This window comes from Alosa sapidissima, chromosome 1 (assembly GCF_018492685.1).
Source record: "Alosa sapidissima isolate fAloSap1 chromosome 1, fAloSap1.pri, whole genome shotgun sequence".
Lineage (NCBI taxonomy): Eukaryota > Metazoa > Chordata > Actinopteri > Clupeiformes > Clupeidae > Alosa > Alosa sapidissima.
This window is the reverse complement of record NC_055957.1, coordinates 45743192-45760595: the sequence shown is the minus strand read 5'-3', so window position 1 is coordinate 45760595 and position 17404 is coordinate 45743192. Positions and strand designations below refer to the sequence as shown.

Here is a 17404-nt window from a genome sequence, read left to right as displayed (position 1 = left end):
CTTCTTCTTCTAACGCAGTTAATGCAGCTTAAACCGTTTAACGTAGAAACTTCATTCAAACTATGTTACGTAGGTCTTACTTAGGACATGTGGGCTTTGTATTTTTCAACTTTGTAACTTTTATACTTTTTAAACTATTAATTAAAAACTAGTCAAAATTTCCCCATAGACTTAACATGGGCTGATGACATCACAATAGAGCCGTTAAGCAATTAGAATCCTATGGCAGGTGTTCGGGCCACCTGGACCAACTGCCAGTCTCAGGCTTTAAGCATACAAACTGGCCCTATTAAGACTACACATCCTGTTCAACTGCTTCCTCTGCCAAAAACTGTTTCAAAATAAAAGTCCTCACTATAATATTTTACTGTTAAACAATTTAACCCTTTAAACTACTAACCAGAGAGGGTTCAAGCGGAGCGAGAGGCGCAAACGTTCGACAATTTCCGCGTTCGATTATTGCAAGGGGGAGGGGGGGAAATCCCCCTTTATGCAGACCAGAGTAAGCCCTTGCTGCACTAATGTCAATGGAGACTTGTGGAATTTTACCAATAAATTGGTCATTTTGTCTTTCTGGATTTGTTGAGGGTTTTTTGGAAAATTGTGTCATAATCTGTAAGTGTTTGGGATCATTTCAAGCCTAATAGTGTAATTTTTTAGTGTTCGGATTTGTAATAAAATAACTTAATATTAGACCATGCTGCTGCCAGTTACTGTCCGGTTGTTAGCATGCTAGCTAGCCTCTTAGCTAAGGTAACATTTTAAACGGAGAAGTGTAATTTCTTTGAAATGACAACTAGCTGAATAACACTACTGACATTAGTTAAAGTGGATAGTCTATACTCAAGCGAATTTGCAACAGTATATTAAGTTTAAGCGAAGTCCTTCAACTACTAGTCACTTGTTAGCGCATAGCTGTATTGCCATAGCTACTACCATCCACTTGTATAGCATTTTAAGCTAGCGTTAGCTAGCTAGCTAGCTCGGTTCACATGACTAATTAAATTATTCATATAATTTCCTTAAGAATGATTCATTGGTATCATACATGATTATGGACAATAATACTGTGAACACAATTATGTTTATCTGTTGTTATTGCTTATTAAGAGAGAAAGTTTATTTAGTGACGTAGGGTGACACTCCCACTTATGCAGACCGGAACTGTCCTGTTTTGCTCCCATAGTAACGAATTACGTTGCTCTATCTTGCTAGTAATCAAGGATCTTTGTACTAACTGTTCGGCCATTGTAACTGTTACTTGTCATCAACTATGACTCCTACCCACTGTAGCTAGTTAGCTAAGTTAGCTAAGTCACGTGGTTAGCATAATTAGCATGCTAGCATGTTAGCATGCTAGTTAGCATTTTTAGCAAAACTGCTTAAAATGATTAGCTAAGTTAGCTAAGTAATGTGGTTAGCATAGTTAGCATGTTAGCATGCTAGTTAGCATTTTTAACAAAACTGCTAAAAATGATTAGCTAAGTTAGCTAAGTAACATGGTTAGCATAGTTAGCATGCTAGCATGTTAGCATGCTAGTTAGCATTTTTAGCAAAACTGCTTAAAATGATTAGCTAAGTTAGCTAAGTAATGTGGTTAGCATAGTTAGCATGCTAGCATGCTAGTTAGCATTTTTTAGCAAAACTGCTTAAAATGATTAGCTAAGTTAGCTAAGTAATGTGGTTAGCATAGTTAGCATGCTAGCATGTTAGCATGCTAGTTAGCATTTTTAGCAAAACTGCTAAAAATGATTAGCTAAGTCACATGGTTAGCATAGTTAGCATGCTAGTTAGCATAACTGCTAAAAATGATTAGCTAAGTTAGCTAAGTCACATGGTTAGCATACTTAGCATTTTAACATTGTTAGCATGCTAGTTAGCATACTTGGTTAACATTATTATCTTTGTTAACATAGTTAGCATAACTGCTAGCAAACATTAGAGCCATTCCAACTGTCAGTTATCGTCAACTATCTACCTAAATAATTTAACCATTTAAACTATCCACCTATTTAACTGTTCAGTCATTCCAACTATATTAAACCTCATCTACTTAGCAACCAATATAGTTTGTTTTTACTCTGTATGATTTTTTTACGTTATATTTTTGCATTTTCATGCACTGTATTTCCTTCAGGAAATGCTTTTCTAGTTACAGTGCATGAAAATGCACTGTACTGTTCTTCCTAGGCTTCTTATTCTTATTCTTATTCTTCCGCTAACGCATTTAATGCAGCTTCAACCGTTTAACGTAGAAACTTCATTCAAACTATGTTACGTAGGTCTTACTTGGGACATGGGTGCTATGTATTTTTCAGCTTTGTAACTTTTATACTTTTTAAACTATTAATTAAAAACTAATCAAAATTTCCCCATTGACTTAACATTATGATTATGACATCACAATACGGCCGTTAAGCAATTAGAATCCTATGGCAGGTGTTCGGGCCACCTGGACCAACTGCCAGTCTCAGGCTTTAAGCATACAAACTGGCCCTATTAAGACTACACATCCTGTTCAACTGCTTCCTCTGCCAAAAACTGTTTCAAAATAAAAGTCCGCACTATAATATTTCACTGTTAAACAATTTAACCCTTTAAACTACTGAACTTTTTAACTGTTCAGCCATTGTAACTGTTACTTGTCATCAACTATGACTCCTATCCACTGTAGCTAGTTAGCATGGTTAGCATAGTTAGCATGCTAGCATGTTAGCATGCTAGTTAGCATTTTTACAAAAACTGCTAAAAATGATTAGCTAAGTTAGCTAAGTCACATGGTTAGCATAGTTAGCATGCTAACATGTTAGCATGCTAGTTAGCATTTTTAGAAAAACTGCTAAAAATGATTAGCTAAGTTAGCTAAGTCACATGGTTAGCATAGTTAGCATGCTAACATGTTAGCATGCTAGTTAGCATTTTTAGCAAAACTTCTAAAAACGATTAGCTAAGTTAGCTAAGTCACATGGTTAGCATAGTTAGCATGCTAATATGTTAGCATGCTAGTTAGCATTTTTAGCAAAACTGCTAAAAATGATTAGCTATGTTAGCTAAGTAATGTGGTTAGCATAGTTAGCATGCTAGCATGCTAGTTAACATTTTCAGCAAAACTGCTTAAAATGATTAGCTAAGTTAGCTAAGTCACATAGTTAGCATGCTAGTTAGCATAACTGCTAAAACAATTAGCTAAGTTAGCTAAGTAAAGTGGTTAGCATAGTTTACATGCTAGCGTGTTAGCATGCTAGTTAGCATAGTAACTTTGTTAATATTATTATCTTTGTTAACATAGTTAGCATAACTGCTAGCAAACATTAGAGCCATTCCAACTGTCAGTTATCGTCAACTATCTACCTAAATAATTTAACCATTTAAACTATCCACCTATTTAACTGTTCAGTCATGCCAACTATATTAAACCTCATCTACCTAGCAACCAATATAGTTTGTTTTTACTCTGTATGATATTTGACATCATATTTTTTGCATTTTCATGCACTGTATTTCCTTCAGGAAATGCTTTTCTAGTTCTTCTTCTTATTCTTCTTCTTCTAACGCAGTTAATGCAGCTTAAACCGTTTAACGTAGAAACTTCATTCAAACTATGTTACGTAGGTCTTACTTAGGACATGTGGGCTTTGTATTTTTCAACTTTGTAACTTTTATACTTTTTAAACTATTAATTAAAAACTAGTCAAAATTTCCCCATAGACTTAACATGGGCTGATGACATCACAATAGAGCCGTTAAGCAATTAGAATCCTATGGCAGGTGTTCGGGCCACCTGGACCAACTGCCAGTCTCAGGCTTTAAGCATACAAACTGGCCCTATTAAGACTACACATCCTGTTCAACTGCTTCCTCTGCCAAAAACTGTTTCAAAATAAAAGTCCTCACTATAATATTTTACTGTTAAACAATTTAACCCTTTAAACTACTAACCAGAGAGGGTTCAAGCGGAGCGAGAGGCGCAAACGTTCGACAATTTCCGCGTTCGATTATTGCAAGGGGGAGGGGGGGAAATCCCCCTTTATGCAGACCAGAGTAAGCCCTTGCTGCACTAATGTCAATGGAGACTTGTGGAATTTTACCAATAAATTGGTCATTTTGTCTTTCTGGATTTGTTGAGGGTTTTTTGGAAAATTGTGTCATAATCTGTAAGTGTTTGGGATCATTTCAAGCCTAATAGTGTAATTTTTTAGTGTTCGGATTTGTAATAAAATAACTTAATATTAGACCATGCTGCTGCCAGTTACTGTCCGGTTGTTAGCATGCTAGCTAGCCTCTTAGCTAAGGTAACATTTTAAACGGAGAAGTGTAATTTCTTTGAAATGACAACTAGCTGAATAACACTACTGACATTAGTTAAAGTGGATAGTCTATACTCAAGCGAATTTGCAACAGTATATTAAGTTTAAGCGAAGTCCTTCAACTACTAGTCACTTGTTAGCGCATAGCTGTATTGCCATAGCTACTACCATCCACTTGTATAGCATTTTAAGCTAGCGTTAGCTAGCTAGCTAGCTCGGTTCACATGACTAATTAAATTATTCATATAATTTCCTTAAGAATGATTCATTGGTATCATACATGATTATGGACAATAATACTGTGAACACAATTATGTTTATCTGTTGTTATTGCTTATTAAGAGAGAAAGTTTATTTAGTGACGTAGGGTGACACTCCCACTTATGCAGACCGGAACTGTCCTGTTTTGCTCCCATAGTAACGAATTACGTTGCTCTATCTTGCTAGTAATCAAGGATCTTTGTACTAACTGTTCGGCCATTGTAACTGTTACTTGTCATCAACTATGACTCCTACCCACTGTAGCTAGTTAGCTAAGTTAGCTAAGTCACGTGGTTAGCATAATTAGCATGTTAGCATGCTAGTTAGCATTTTTAGCAAAACTGCTTAAAATGATTAGCTAAGTTAGCTAAGTAATGTGGTTAGCATAGTTAGCATGTTAGCATGCTAGTTAGCATTTTTAACAAAACTGCTAAAAATGATTAGCTAAGTTAGCTAAGTAACATGGTTAGCATAGTTAGCATGCTAGCATGTTAGCATGCTAGTTAGCATTTTTAGCAAAACTGCTTAAAATGATTAGCTAAGTTAGCTAAGTAATGTGGTTAGCATAGTTAGCATGCTAGCATGCTAGTTAGCATTTTTTAGCAAAACTGCTTAAAATGATTAGCTAAGTTAGCTAAGTAATGTGGTTAGCATAGTTAGCATGCTAGCATGTTAGCATGCTAGTTAGCATTTTTAGCAAAACTGCTAAAAATGATTAGCTAAGTCACATGGTTAGCATAGTTAGCATGCTAGTTAGCATAACTGCTAAAAATGATTAGCTAAGTTAGCTAAGTCACATGGTTAGCATACTTAGCATTTTAACATTGTTAGCATGCTAGTTAGCATACTTGGTTAACATTATTATCTTTGTTAACATAGTTAGCATAACTGCTAGCAAACATTAGAGCCATTCCAACTGTCAGTTATCGTCAACTATCTACCTAAATAATTTAACCATTTAAACTATCCACCTATTTAACTGTTCAGTCATTCCAACTATATTAAACCTCATCTACTTAGCAACCAATATAGTTTGTTTTTACTCTGTATGATTTTTTTACGTTATATTTTTGCATTTTCATGCACTGTATTTCCTTCAGGAAATGCTTTTCTAGTTACAGTGCATGAAAATGCACTGTACTGTTCTTCCTAGGCTTCTTATTCTTATTCTTATTCTTCCGCTAACGCATTTAATGCAGCTTCAACCGTTTAACGTAGAAACTTCATTCAAACTATGTTACGTAGGTCTTACTTGGGACATGGGTGCTATGTATTTTTCAGCTTTGTAACTTTTATACTTTTTAAACTATTAATTAAAAACTAATCAAAATTTCCCCATTGACTTAACATTATGATTATGACATCACAATACGGCCGTTAAGCAATTAGAATCCTATGGCAGGTGTTCGGGCCACCTGGACCAACTGCCAGTCTCAGGCTTTAAGCATACAAACTGGCCCTATTAAGACTACACATCCTGTTCAACTGCTTCCTCTGCCAAAAACTGTTTCAAAATAAAAGTCCTCACTATAATATTTTACTGTTAAACAATTTAACCCTTTAAACTACTGAACTTTTTAACTGTTTAGCCATTGTAACTGTTACTTGTCATCAACTATGACTCCTACCCACTGTAGCTAGTTAGCTAAGTTAGCTAAGTCACATGGTTAGCATAGTTAGCATGTTAGCATGCTAGTTAACATTTTTAGCAAAACTGCTTAAAATGATTAGCTAAGTTAGCTAAGTCACATGGTTAGCATAGTTAGCATGTTAGCATGCTAGTTAGCATTTTTAGCAAAACTGCTTAAAATGATTAGCTAAGTTAGCTAAGTCACATGGTTAGCATAGTTAGCATGCTAGCATGTTAGCATGCTAGTTAGCATTTTAGCAAAACTGCTTAAAATGATTAGCTAAGTTAGCTAAGTCACATGGTTAGCATAGTTAGCATGCTAGCATGCTAGTTAGCATTTTTAGCAAAACTGCTGAAAATGATTAGCTAAGTCACATGGTTAGCATAGTTAGCATGCTAGCATGTTAGCATGCTAGTTAGCATTTTTAGCAAAACTGCTTAAAATGATTAGCTAAGTTAGCTAAGTCACATGGTTAGCATGCTAGTTAGCATTTTTAGCAAAACTGCTTAAAATGATGAGCTAAGTCAGCTAAGTAACATGGTTAACATACTTAGCATTTTAACATTGTTAGCATGCTAGTTAGCATAGTAACTTGGTTAACATTATTATCTTTGTTAACATAGTTAGCATAACTGCTAGCAAACATTAGAGCCATTCCAAGTGTCAGTTATCGTCAACTATCTACCTAAATAATTTAACCATTTAAAGTATCCACTTATTTAACCGTTCAATCATTCCACCTATATTAAACCTTATCTACCAAGTAAATCATTTATCTATATAAACTATCCACCTATTTAACTGTTCAGTCATTCCAACTATATTAAACCTCATCTACCTAGCAACCAATATAGTTTGTTTTTACTCTGTATGATATTTGACATCATATTGTTTGCATTTTCATGCACTGTATTTCCTTCAGGAAATGCTTTTCTAGTTATTATTATTCTTCCCACCAAATTTCTGCGTCTAATTCAGCTTCAACCGTTTAACGTAGAAACTTCGTTCAAACTTTGTAATGTAGGTCTTGAAAAGGAGACTTGAGGAATGTATTTTTCACTTTTGTAAACTTTATACTTTTTGAGATATTAATAAAAAACAAGCTTATTTTTCCCCATAGACTTTGTATGGGGACTATGACATCATAATGGGCTAATTAACTTGATTTGCACCTGTATCAACTTCCAGCTGCTCTACTAGGTCCCATCAAAAAGCTAGTTAAACTGATTGCACCTGTATCAACTGCTTTCTGCTCAATTAGGCCAACTCTCTCTGTGTATCTCCATTCTACAAGGATATAAGGCACATTACATCCAACTTTCTATCCATTCATCCTCTTCAAACCATTCACTCATCTACCCATTAAACTATCCCATCAACATCCATTAAACAATCTGCCTATCAACATCCATTCAACTTTCTGTCTATCAACATCCATTACACTATCTATATTTAACTTTTAAACTATATACTCTGTCTCAGGCTTTAAACATACAATCTGGCTCTACAGATCCTGTTCAACTATTTCCTCTGCCCACAACTGTTTCAAAATAAATGTCCTCACTACAATAATTCACTATTAAATAATTTAACTATTTAAACTACTCAACTATTTAACTGTTCAGCCATTTCAACTGTCAGTTGTTATCAACTATGACTTCTGCCAACTGTTATCGAATAAAAGTTTGTTTTGCATTTTATGTTAATATACAGTATGTTTACATTTTCATGCCCTGGTAATTTCCTCGAAATTACATTTTCTAGTTCTACCACGGTCTCTGACCCTATAGCTAGCCACTGCTACGCTCTGCCACTACTGTTTTTTTGTTTTGTTATTAATTACAGATGATAAAGACGTAAGATTCTTGCCATTTTGTCGGATAAACACTTCTACCTCGCATTCGCTAGAGATAAACTTTTTTTTTGTATTAGCCTAATTTGATGATTTCAATTATTAAACTTTGGAGCAGGTTCGGGTATGAATGGATCCACAAATGAGTTTTCATTGTTATTGCGGGATAGGCCATTTTGTCTTTGCGGATGTCTGCGCTCGAATGTCCTAGTTAGCATATTAAAATGAGTGTGATTGAGGTTGGAGTGTAATGCTTGTGCATGTGTGCTTAATTTCACATTAATTGGGATGTAGGCCTACAAAGAAAAGCTGCGTGGAATGCTGCGTAGTGTAATGGTGCGGTTGCCCGTTACGGCTACAGTTTATTTCATACGGGAGCTAAATACAAAAACGGACAACGTGATTTACAAACACACTTTGTTTGCACACACGAACACGAACGGCATCCAGCATGGTTGCAGCAACTGCAAACCACAAACGCATACAGGACAATATAAGCCTTACTTTCAGGGTGGCCAACTGAAGGTTGAGGGAACACGGACATTCAGCAAACTTTTCATTGTGTCGGACAATAGCGCTTCCTGGTCCGGGGACGGAGAAAAGACCCGACGGAAAGTCGCAAGGAACATTATACGTTCGTGGAGTGTGACTTACTGCACAAGCAGAGGTCAAGTGTGCAGGGCAAGAGGGGTGTTTGGGACGTTCTGGTTATGTATGCTATGTATTAGGTTATGAAGTTATATAATAGGATTGCCTTGTTATGAAACTGTGGGTTTTATGGTATGGAATGTATTATTGGATATTTATATGGAGAAGATGTGTTCTGTTAATTGATTGATGGTGCATTGGTTTAGTCGGCAGAGTTAAATTCTCTGGTGGGACTATGGTTGAGAGCAGAAGGAGGTAGAATGGTCTGAGGTGAGCAAGTGATAGCCCCTGCTAATAGGCCTAACACTCGTTTTGTGATTTGCAGCACTTGGCCCTATGATTGAAAAGGGTTGTCAAAGTTAATTTGATATATTTTGAAAGCTCATTGATTGATTTGAGATTATTGTTTGGAGTTTGGTTTTTCTTTTCTTTTTCCGATTTTCTCCATACTGGTTCATGCATGTAGCTGCTAAGGTGGAAATAAAAACCTGTCTACTTTTGAGAAACATCACCACTGTCTCCTGTTTCCATCACCGCAACGCCATCCAGATCACAGTAGCCTACGCACAGTTTCATACATCAGGATTTTTTGTGCGTACGCTACTTTTCAGGTTTGCACGTAGGCCTACACAATGTTTTAGTATGAAATCCACGCAAGTCTTTGAACATGAGGCCCCAGGACTCGGACTGAGCACATGGACATGGTCCCTTCTGTTGGTTGCCTTGAGTGTCACTGCTTGGATGGGGAAAAACATACCTTTGCCATACGACTATTAGTTATTACATTACATTATATTTGGCTGACATTTTTAACCAAAGTGACTAACAACATGGTTAACAGTTTAAAGCAACACCAAAGAGTTTTTTGTAGCTTAAAATAATGTTTCCAAAATCGTTTCAGTGGTTCATCAACTCGTAACAGGGCGAACGGCACTTTTACATTCGCTTCGCGGCCCTCTATCGGCTATAATCGCACTATAAGTTTGCCAGATCGGGTAACGGATCTCAGTTCGATGGAATGAGACATAAGAAACTACAAATTTGACTTGCTTCTGATGTCGCAGTACATCATACTTCATGCAAAATCATGCAACATAGGCTACTCTACCTTGTCTGTGGACATCGTTATTTGCAAAGCCAGTGCTGGATAAACAAATAGCATGCGTGCGACAGAGGAAAAGTGCTTTGGTGTTGCTTTAAGCTTTTTAAAGCAATTCTCTCAACAATTATAGGACAATTAAAAAAGCTCTAGTACAATAAGATTATAGTGCATCAGTGAGTGCTGTTTTTTAAACAATCGAGAGTCAGTTCTAGTCAGGTGGCAAGGATCAGCAAGACTAGGTAGCCTACTAACTAGTTACTAACCCCTAACCCTAAAGAAGTGAGAGAGCAGTTATGTTAGGATGGAATTGATAAGTATAGTGATATGTCAATTAAATATAATTTGTGTTACAACCTGGTACATTAATGAAGTCAAATAGCACCATAGACCACCATTTCTGCCTTTCCATTAAAGAATTATAACTTGTGCAGTATTGCACTGTCTCTCCCTACAAGCTTTAAACTTGGCTTGACTCGTTCCCATAGATAGGGGTACTGATTGATAGAGGTTTCGGGATACTATGTTATGTTTCCAAGCTGATATTCGCTTTGAGAACTGGTTCTCTTTAGGTGAAGATTGTTTTTTTTTTCATGTTCTAGTTCTGTTGTCTCTTACCCTGTACAATACATGTTTATTCTGACACTTCAGCAGACAGCCCATGAGTGTTGGCTTTCATTTGATACCATTTATATTTCCCCTGGGGATCAATAAAGTATCTATATATCTATCTATCTATCTATCTATATGTATATGGTCCTTGTGGTTGTGGAGATATTCGGCATTTATTGTTGGCATGTCGTGTTGAGCAGGAAACCAACAAATTGGCCTGACATTGCTTAAAGTCATACACACACAAAAACAAAATAGCTTGACAACCACCCTAATGATCATGCTTGCACATAAGTGGGATTATATTGCACATTTGCCCAAAATGACAGTAGGTAACATGGAAGAAAATGAAAGCACTTTGAGAAAAAAATCCGCTTTTACCACTTATAAGAATATAGTGTTTAAATGGACAAAAAAACATTTTCTAAGCTGACAACCTGGCTAGAACACATGTTGAGGGGTTAAATATTAATACTGGATAGGTTGTATGCTTGTACCAAAAAGTGTCCGACAAAGTTTTAATATCAGTTTTGCCCCCCTGACTACTCCCTCTCCTGCACACTCAGACGCTCAATTAAATGGAGTAGGGCCTATGTTCAAGTTGGATCTTTATAGAGAGGACCCGAAAAGTATCATCTTTATGTAACATGCTGTTGGTGCATGTTGACATTATATACTTTCTCTAACAAGAGTTAAAAACAGTTTGCAGTACAGCTACTATTTATTGGCTAAATGTTGGTCCCTCCTCTGTCTCTTGGTGCCCTACACACAGTACGTGATGCGTGTGGTGGTGGTGATAAATGTTTAGGCTACCTTTTTAAAACTGAAACTTTTCGCCTATAAGCTCCTCATGTTCCATCTTCAGCTAACTTTATAGACAATAAAATAAACAATCTTGCTGCTTCAGGTTTTGCGGCCTCCTTACATGACATCAGCCCCCCACAAAGGAAATAGGTAACCACAATGCGTTCATATTTCGTATTGCATTATGCATTTGTGTTATGTACATGTTAGGTAGCCTACTTTTTACTTTACTGGCTAACTCCCTCCTCTTTCAGTCTATGCTCCCTGCTCTGGCTCCGTTCGTTCTTTTAATTCCTTGTGTTTTCTGGTAGACGCTCCGTTCGTTTCCATAGTCTCTCGCGCTGGTTTCACTGCAAACTGCGTGCAGCCGACGTAGCATTGTCCATGGGAAATGTAGGAAGTACTGCCGGGGGATATATGACCGAAAACAGAGCCTTATGTATCATGCATGTAATGCCTCATGCATCACCGCCAAACTGGCTAGTACGTTTTTATTAACTACAGCCAAAATGAATTTTAACCCGCATTTGGCGGGTTGGCGGGTGTTAATTTAGAACCCTTATTGTCTTGTCCACCAGTAAAAAGGGGGTGTCTTCAGTGGAATTCTAAAGGCTGCCAAACCATCAGACGATAGTTTGTCTGCGCAAGTGTGCATGTGTTGGTACACTGTACTACTGTTACTACTTCATACAACATTTGTATACATCATAGTATAAGAACGAGAGAAAAATAGTTGTTCTCTCACTGATCATGTGATCTGTCATAGGCCAGTGTTGGAGATAATCAAGAGCTATCTGCCAGTAATGACAGTCTGTCCGCCAAGGCGAACCCCAAGGTAAGTCCACTTATCTTGTGACTTGACAGTGATACATTCTGTACTGAAATAAGCAATTCCATATAGGCTACATTAGAACAACCACATGTGGTGTTTATTGTCAGGAAAAAGGAGGAATGTTCAGTGGAATGTTCCGGAAATCTCCCAAACCCCCTGGAGGCATGGACCAGGTTGCTTCTGTTCTCTGTTGTTTCTTGTGTTTGAGATTCTCCTTCCATCTGTCAATCTGTGTGAATTAGCATGTTTTAACATTGCCAACTTTCACAGGCCTCCCTGGCTGTTGACAAAGACCTTTCTGCCAGCAATGACAGTCTTTCTGAGAGTAGCTCAAACAAAGTGAGTATATGTATCCTTGCCTAGTATTGTTTGGTTCTCCTGAGTTTTTCCTCTTTTGTCACTGTTTTTTTCTTCTTTCAGTCTTTATACATGACTGACATCTTAAAACATTATCATTAAAGGAGAAATGCTCTTATAGTTCTACAGTTTTTACATGACTTTGTTATTAACAAAAACATTCTCATTAAAGGAAAAATCTGGTATGTTGAGTGGGATGTTCAAAAGGCCGAAGCGCACAGCATCACAGGTGCGATAGCTGAGACTTAAGTGATCTTAATTCTGAATGATTTCCCTTCCCTCGTTTCTTAACAAAAGCTTTTCCGTTCTTTGTTCATGATATATTTTCTGCATTATGTTTTTAATGTATTTAATGAACAAAGTGAACATGGAGGGTACATTTGGCTTAAAGTGTTTTTATTTGAGCAATTATGTTAATTACTACGGAGCCCCGGATATGTCATTAGGGAAAAAAATAATAAGTTGTGGCCACGAAATAGCAATTCGTTCCCACAAAATAATAAGTTGTGGCCACAAAATAGCAATTCGTTCCCACAAAGTACTAATTTGTGGCCACGAAATATTAATTCGTTCCCACGAAATAGTAATTCGTTCCCACGAAATAGGTAATTTGTGGCCACGAAATATTAATTCGTTCCCACGAAATAGTAATTTGTGACCACGAAATAGGTAGGCCTATAGGCTGTGCACTGGACAGCTGGATGAGCAAATCAAGCGCAACTCCTCAAACAGGAACAGTCGCTGTCACACAATGGACAGGGATATGGTAGAGTGCTATTTTAGGCTGGGAATGAAATACAAAGACATTTTGAAAAGCCTGTCATTGGAGGGATTCATTATTAGCGAGAGGCATCTCCACAGACTATTAAGAGCCTGGGGCCGGTTCCCCGATAACGCTCACTCTTAGCGCGCTAAGAAGACTCAAAAGATATATCTTACCAAAGTTGTTTATGTTCCTAATTGTGTTCCCCGAAGTGTCCCTTAGGAAGCTTCTTAACACGCTGCCTCCTACGTTCGACGTTACAAAGGCGCTGTCCCAAGTGAAGGTGCTGAATTAGTTGGGATCGATTGCTCAGGAATCGATTTTCTACTTCACGTGAAGGTGCATGACGGCGTTAAGAAACACAACACGTTCTATGCAAATGAAACATTCCTCAAATTATTCCAGTAACATTTATTTTAACATAGTTTAAGTTATCAATAAAATATAAACTATTAACTAAATTATCAAATTGTCAGTAATATGTTCACACGATATGTTGTGACGGGTAGACTAACCGGGTAGGCCTATCCCTCGCTAATCATCCACCCTCCTTATCCCGTTGTGCCACTTGAGCCGCTTCTTGACATGGATTTAACAACTTCTTAAAATTATGTAATACACTTTTATATTAATGGTAAGGTACAATTATAATTGATTGGCAAGGAGCTACTTCTGTTTGGTATTGATAGATAGATAGATAGATAGATAGATAGATAGATAGATAGATACTTTATTGATCCCCAGGGGAAATTCAAGGTTCAAATAAAAAAAAAAGATTGCCATTGGTTAATGTTTTCCATAAAAAGCAACCTATCTACAATGAACAGAGAGAGATTTAGATACAGTATGGTGGGGAAGCAACATAAAAAAAGGGCACCAAGCTTCTCGTCAGAGGAACTTGACGTTTTGCTGGACGAGGTGAGCTTGCACAAGATGACACCGTTTTCCAGCTTTCGGAATAACTTGTGCAACAGCAGCAAAAAAGAGCTATGGAGCGACATGGACTACACGGCGTTTTTGATTTAATGCAAGGACACGTTGGATCGCTGCCATAGGCCTAGTTGGTCGCTCACTGGACACCACCATGCTTACCCATTCATAGATCTTAGCCATTTAGAGGCAAATTCTTTGCCAGCTTTTAATTATCAAAAGTGATTGCCAATTTGAACGCTTTAATGACGTTACTAAATAGCCTAGGCTAATTACCACCATATTAGTTCTGATACCAAATAAAGTAAACTTCATAAATAGGCCTGCATCCATTGCGAACATATTTTATTATTAGTCTTAAAATGTCCATAACATAAAATCATCGTTGAACCACAACATTGTCAACATACTGTCGGCCTACCATAGTTTGACTTGTACTGCGCTGCGCTGATTTCTAAAGACTGCTGCACAGTGGAGGCGACTAGCGTCTTGAGAGCTCAAACAACGCTAAGAGAGAGCTTACGAATGGTCCAGACCAACCTTACGAACGTGTGACTTACAGAAGATATACTTAGCGTACGAACGTGTCGGGAATCGTGCCATAACGTTAAGAGAGAGGTAAAGGAATAGGTTAAGAACTACTTAGCGATAAGAACGTGTTGGGGAACCGGCCCCAGGTCGCTGCACCGGCGTAGGTACGACTTGAACGTGTCTCTCTCGTTTGTGTTTTTTTATAAGGCAGCCGTGAACATTTCCATTAAAACATGCATCAGCTAACTGGAGGTGAATCTTCATCCCCCCCCTCCTCACTCTCACTTTTTCCCCATCCTCATCTCATCTCACGCCTTCTACCCACACACCCATCACTGTTCCATTTCTTAGTTATTATTTGCATACGCCGCGCGCTGATGAAATCATATATCGGGCACTTCTATCTTTTGTAAAACGTCGCGTCGCAGAGGTGCGTTGACCCGAGGACCTGTGCCGAGATAGATGGACGGTCAGGAGCAACGCCGAGGCTGATGGAGAACCGGGACAAATGAAACACTTGAATGAATTGAATGAAACGTAATTTACAAAGACATTGTAAAACACTGAAAGTTAATATTTTGTCACTAGCAACCTACATCTGTCCTCTGTCAAATACAGTTGCATTTACAGCTCTGAACAAAACCGTTCAAGAGTTATTTAAGGAGAAGTCGAACGTGCGTTATGTTTTATCCGTCCCTCCTGGCTGGGACAAATGAAACAGCATTGGGGGGCGAATGAAACATACAGCTTAAATTATGTAAACTTCCCACAACTTCAATATTTGACAACATACCATTAATGGTACTTCAAGTATGTGTTATTTTAGATAGATTGCTGCTGGGCTATATGTCTTGGTTCATGTCTGTTAACAACTCATTGCCGTCATGGTGATGCGCGTATTTCGCGGTTATGGAAATAGCATGCACTATGCCATTAATATAGCTAGAATAATGCATGTTTCGAATTATATAATGTTTCCATACTATACAAAAAAAAATATTTCACTCTGTTTTTATGTGGTTAAAGCCACCACACATCCAAATAAGTGCCCTTCATGACCCACAGGCCGTCAGTCTCCATAGGTTAACATGGCAAAACTCGACAACCTACCTGATAGCCCCAAATATATTTGCATCTTTCTAAAACTGCTTTTCCATGTCTCACCTGCATAAAATATAGTATAAACACAGATATGTGTGCATTGACTTAATGGGGTTTACTGCCTGGTCGGGACAAATAGGTGTTTCAATCGTCCCCCCATAGAAATGTAGCATTATAGGCTGTTTTGCATCCATTACAAACAAACATGCAATGTGAACGTCTGGGATTGGGGAGAGCACTAAATGCTCTACTGAATGAGCATGAAGTCAAACCTTTAAATGAAAAACACTCTTTAATAATAAAAAACAATAAACCGCTAATGAAGTAAACTTGTGACCACCAGAACTCGTTTATCGCCTGTAACTCCGTGATAACAGGACGTAACAGGAAGGCATTTGGCTGAGCAACGGAGGTTAATATGCTCTATGTTTTGTCCAAATGATGTCTGTCTATCATCGTTGCACTCGGAGAAAACCAGAATGTTTCATTCGTCCCGGTTGTAGAGCGGAGAGCGGGGTTAACCAGAGAATTGAGAGCTGGTGGGGAGTGATGAGAAAAGACACAACAGGCTTCTACTGGCGCTCGATTTGCTCACCCAGCTGTCCAGTGCACGTTAGATAATACATATTTCGTGGCCACAAATTACTATTTTGTGGCAACGAATTAATATTTCGTGGCCACAAATTACCTATTTTGTGGGAACGAATTACTATTTCGTGGGAACGAATTAATATTTCGTGGCCACAACTTATTATTTTGTGGCAACGAATTGCCATTTCGTGGCCACAACTTATTATTTTTTTTCCCAAAGACATATCCGGGGCTCCGTAAATTACTGATAACCCCAAGGTTAAAAGACACTGGGTTTTTTTTTGTCTATGACAGGATAACTTGTGTGACCAAAGTGATGTATCTGCCAGCAATGACAGTCTCTCAGAGATTAGCTCAAACAAAGTAAGTTCATGTATCCTTGCCTGTTGCTTGGTCTTCCTTATTTTTTCATCTTTGTCAGTTATTTTATTTAAGTTTTTATACATGACTTTGTCATTAACAAAAACATTCTCATTATAGGAGAAATCTGGCATGTTGAGTGGGATGTTCAAAAGGCCAAATTTCAAGCACGCAGCATCACAGGTGAGACAGCTGAGGCTTAACTGATCTGAACGATTTTCCTTGATAATTGTAAACATAGGCTTTTGTGTACTTTTGCATACTTTGTTCATGATCTATTTCTGCATTAAAATGTTTAACTCAGTTATTTAATGAACAAAGTGAACATGGAGAGTACATTTGGCTTAAAGTGTTTTTATTTGAGCGATTATGTTAATTACTGCTGACCCCAAGGTTGGAAGACACTGGTTTTGTTGTAGCATATGTAGCATTTATTTGTCTACCACAGGATAAACTGTGTGAACAGAGTGATATATCTGCCAGCAATGACAGTCTCTCAGAGAGTAGCTCAAACAAAGTAAGTTTATGTATCCTTGCCTATTGCTTGGTGTTCCTTATTTTTTCCTCTTTTCAGTTTTTCTTTCAGTCTTTTTACATGACTTTAACAAAAACATTCTCATTATAGGAGAAATCTGGCATGTTGAGTGGCATGTTCAAAAAGTCTCCAAAACCAAATCATAAGCGCACAGCATCACAGGTGAGATAACCACAGCTTAACTGATCTT

At 37.6% G+C, this 17404-nt stretch overlaps 1 protein-coding gene across 1 annotated transcript in view; it reads left to right on the top strand.

The window, feature by feature from the left end:
• apol1 (apolipoprotein L, 1) overlaps positions 1 to 17404 on the top strand; it is a 57308-nt gene that overhangs the window by 29845 nt on the left and 10059 nt on the right. Inside the window, exons 6-13 of the mRNA XM_042094321.1 lie at positions 11981 to 12049; positions 12154 to 12219; positions 12317 to 12385; positions 12576 to 12632; positions 16614 to 16682; positions 16800 to 16862; positions 17128 to 17196; positions 17305 to 17376. Coding sequence (XP_041950255.1) covers positions 11981 to 12049; positions 12154 to 12219; positions 12317 to 12385; positions 12576 to 12632; positions 16614 to 16682; positions 16800 to 16862; positions 17128 to 17196; positions 17305 to 17376 — 534 coding nt within the window. The remainder of the gene's footprint in view (positions 1 to 11980; positions 12050 to 12153; positions 12220 to 12316; positions 12386 to 12575; positions 12633 to 16613; positions 16683 to 16799; positions 16863 to 17127; positions 17197 to 17304; positions 17377 to 17404) is intronic.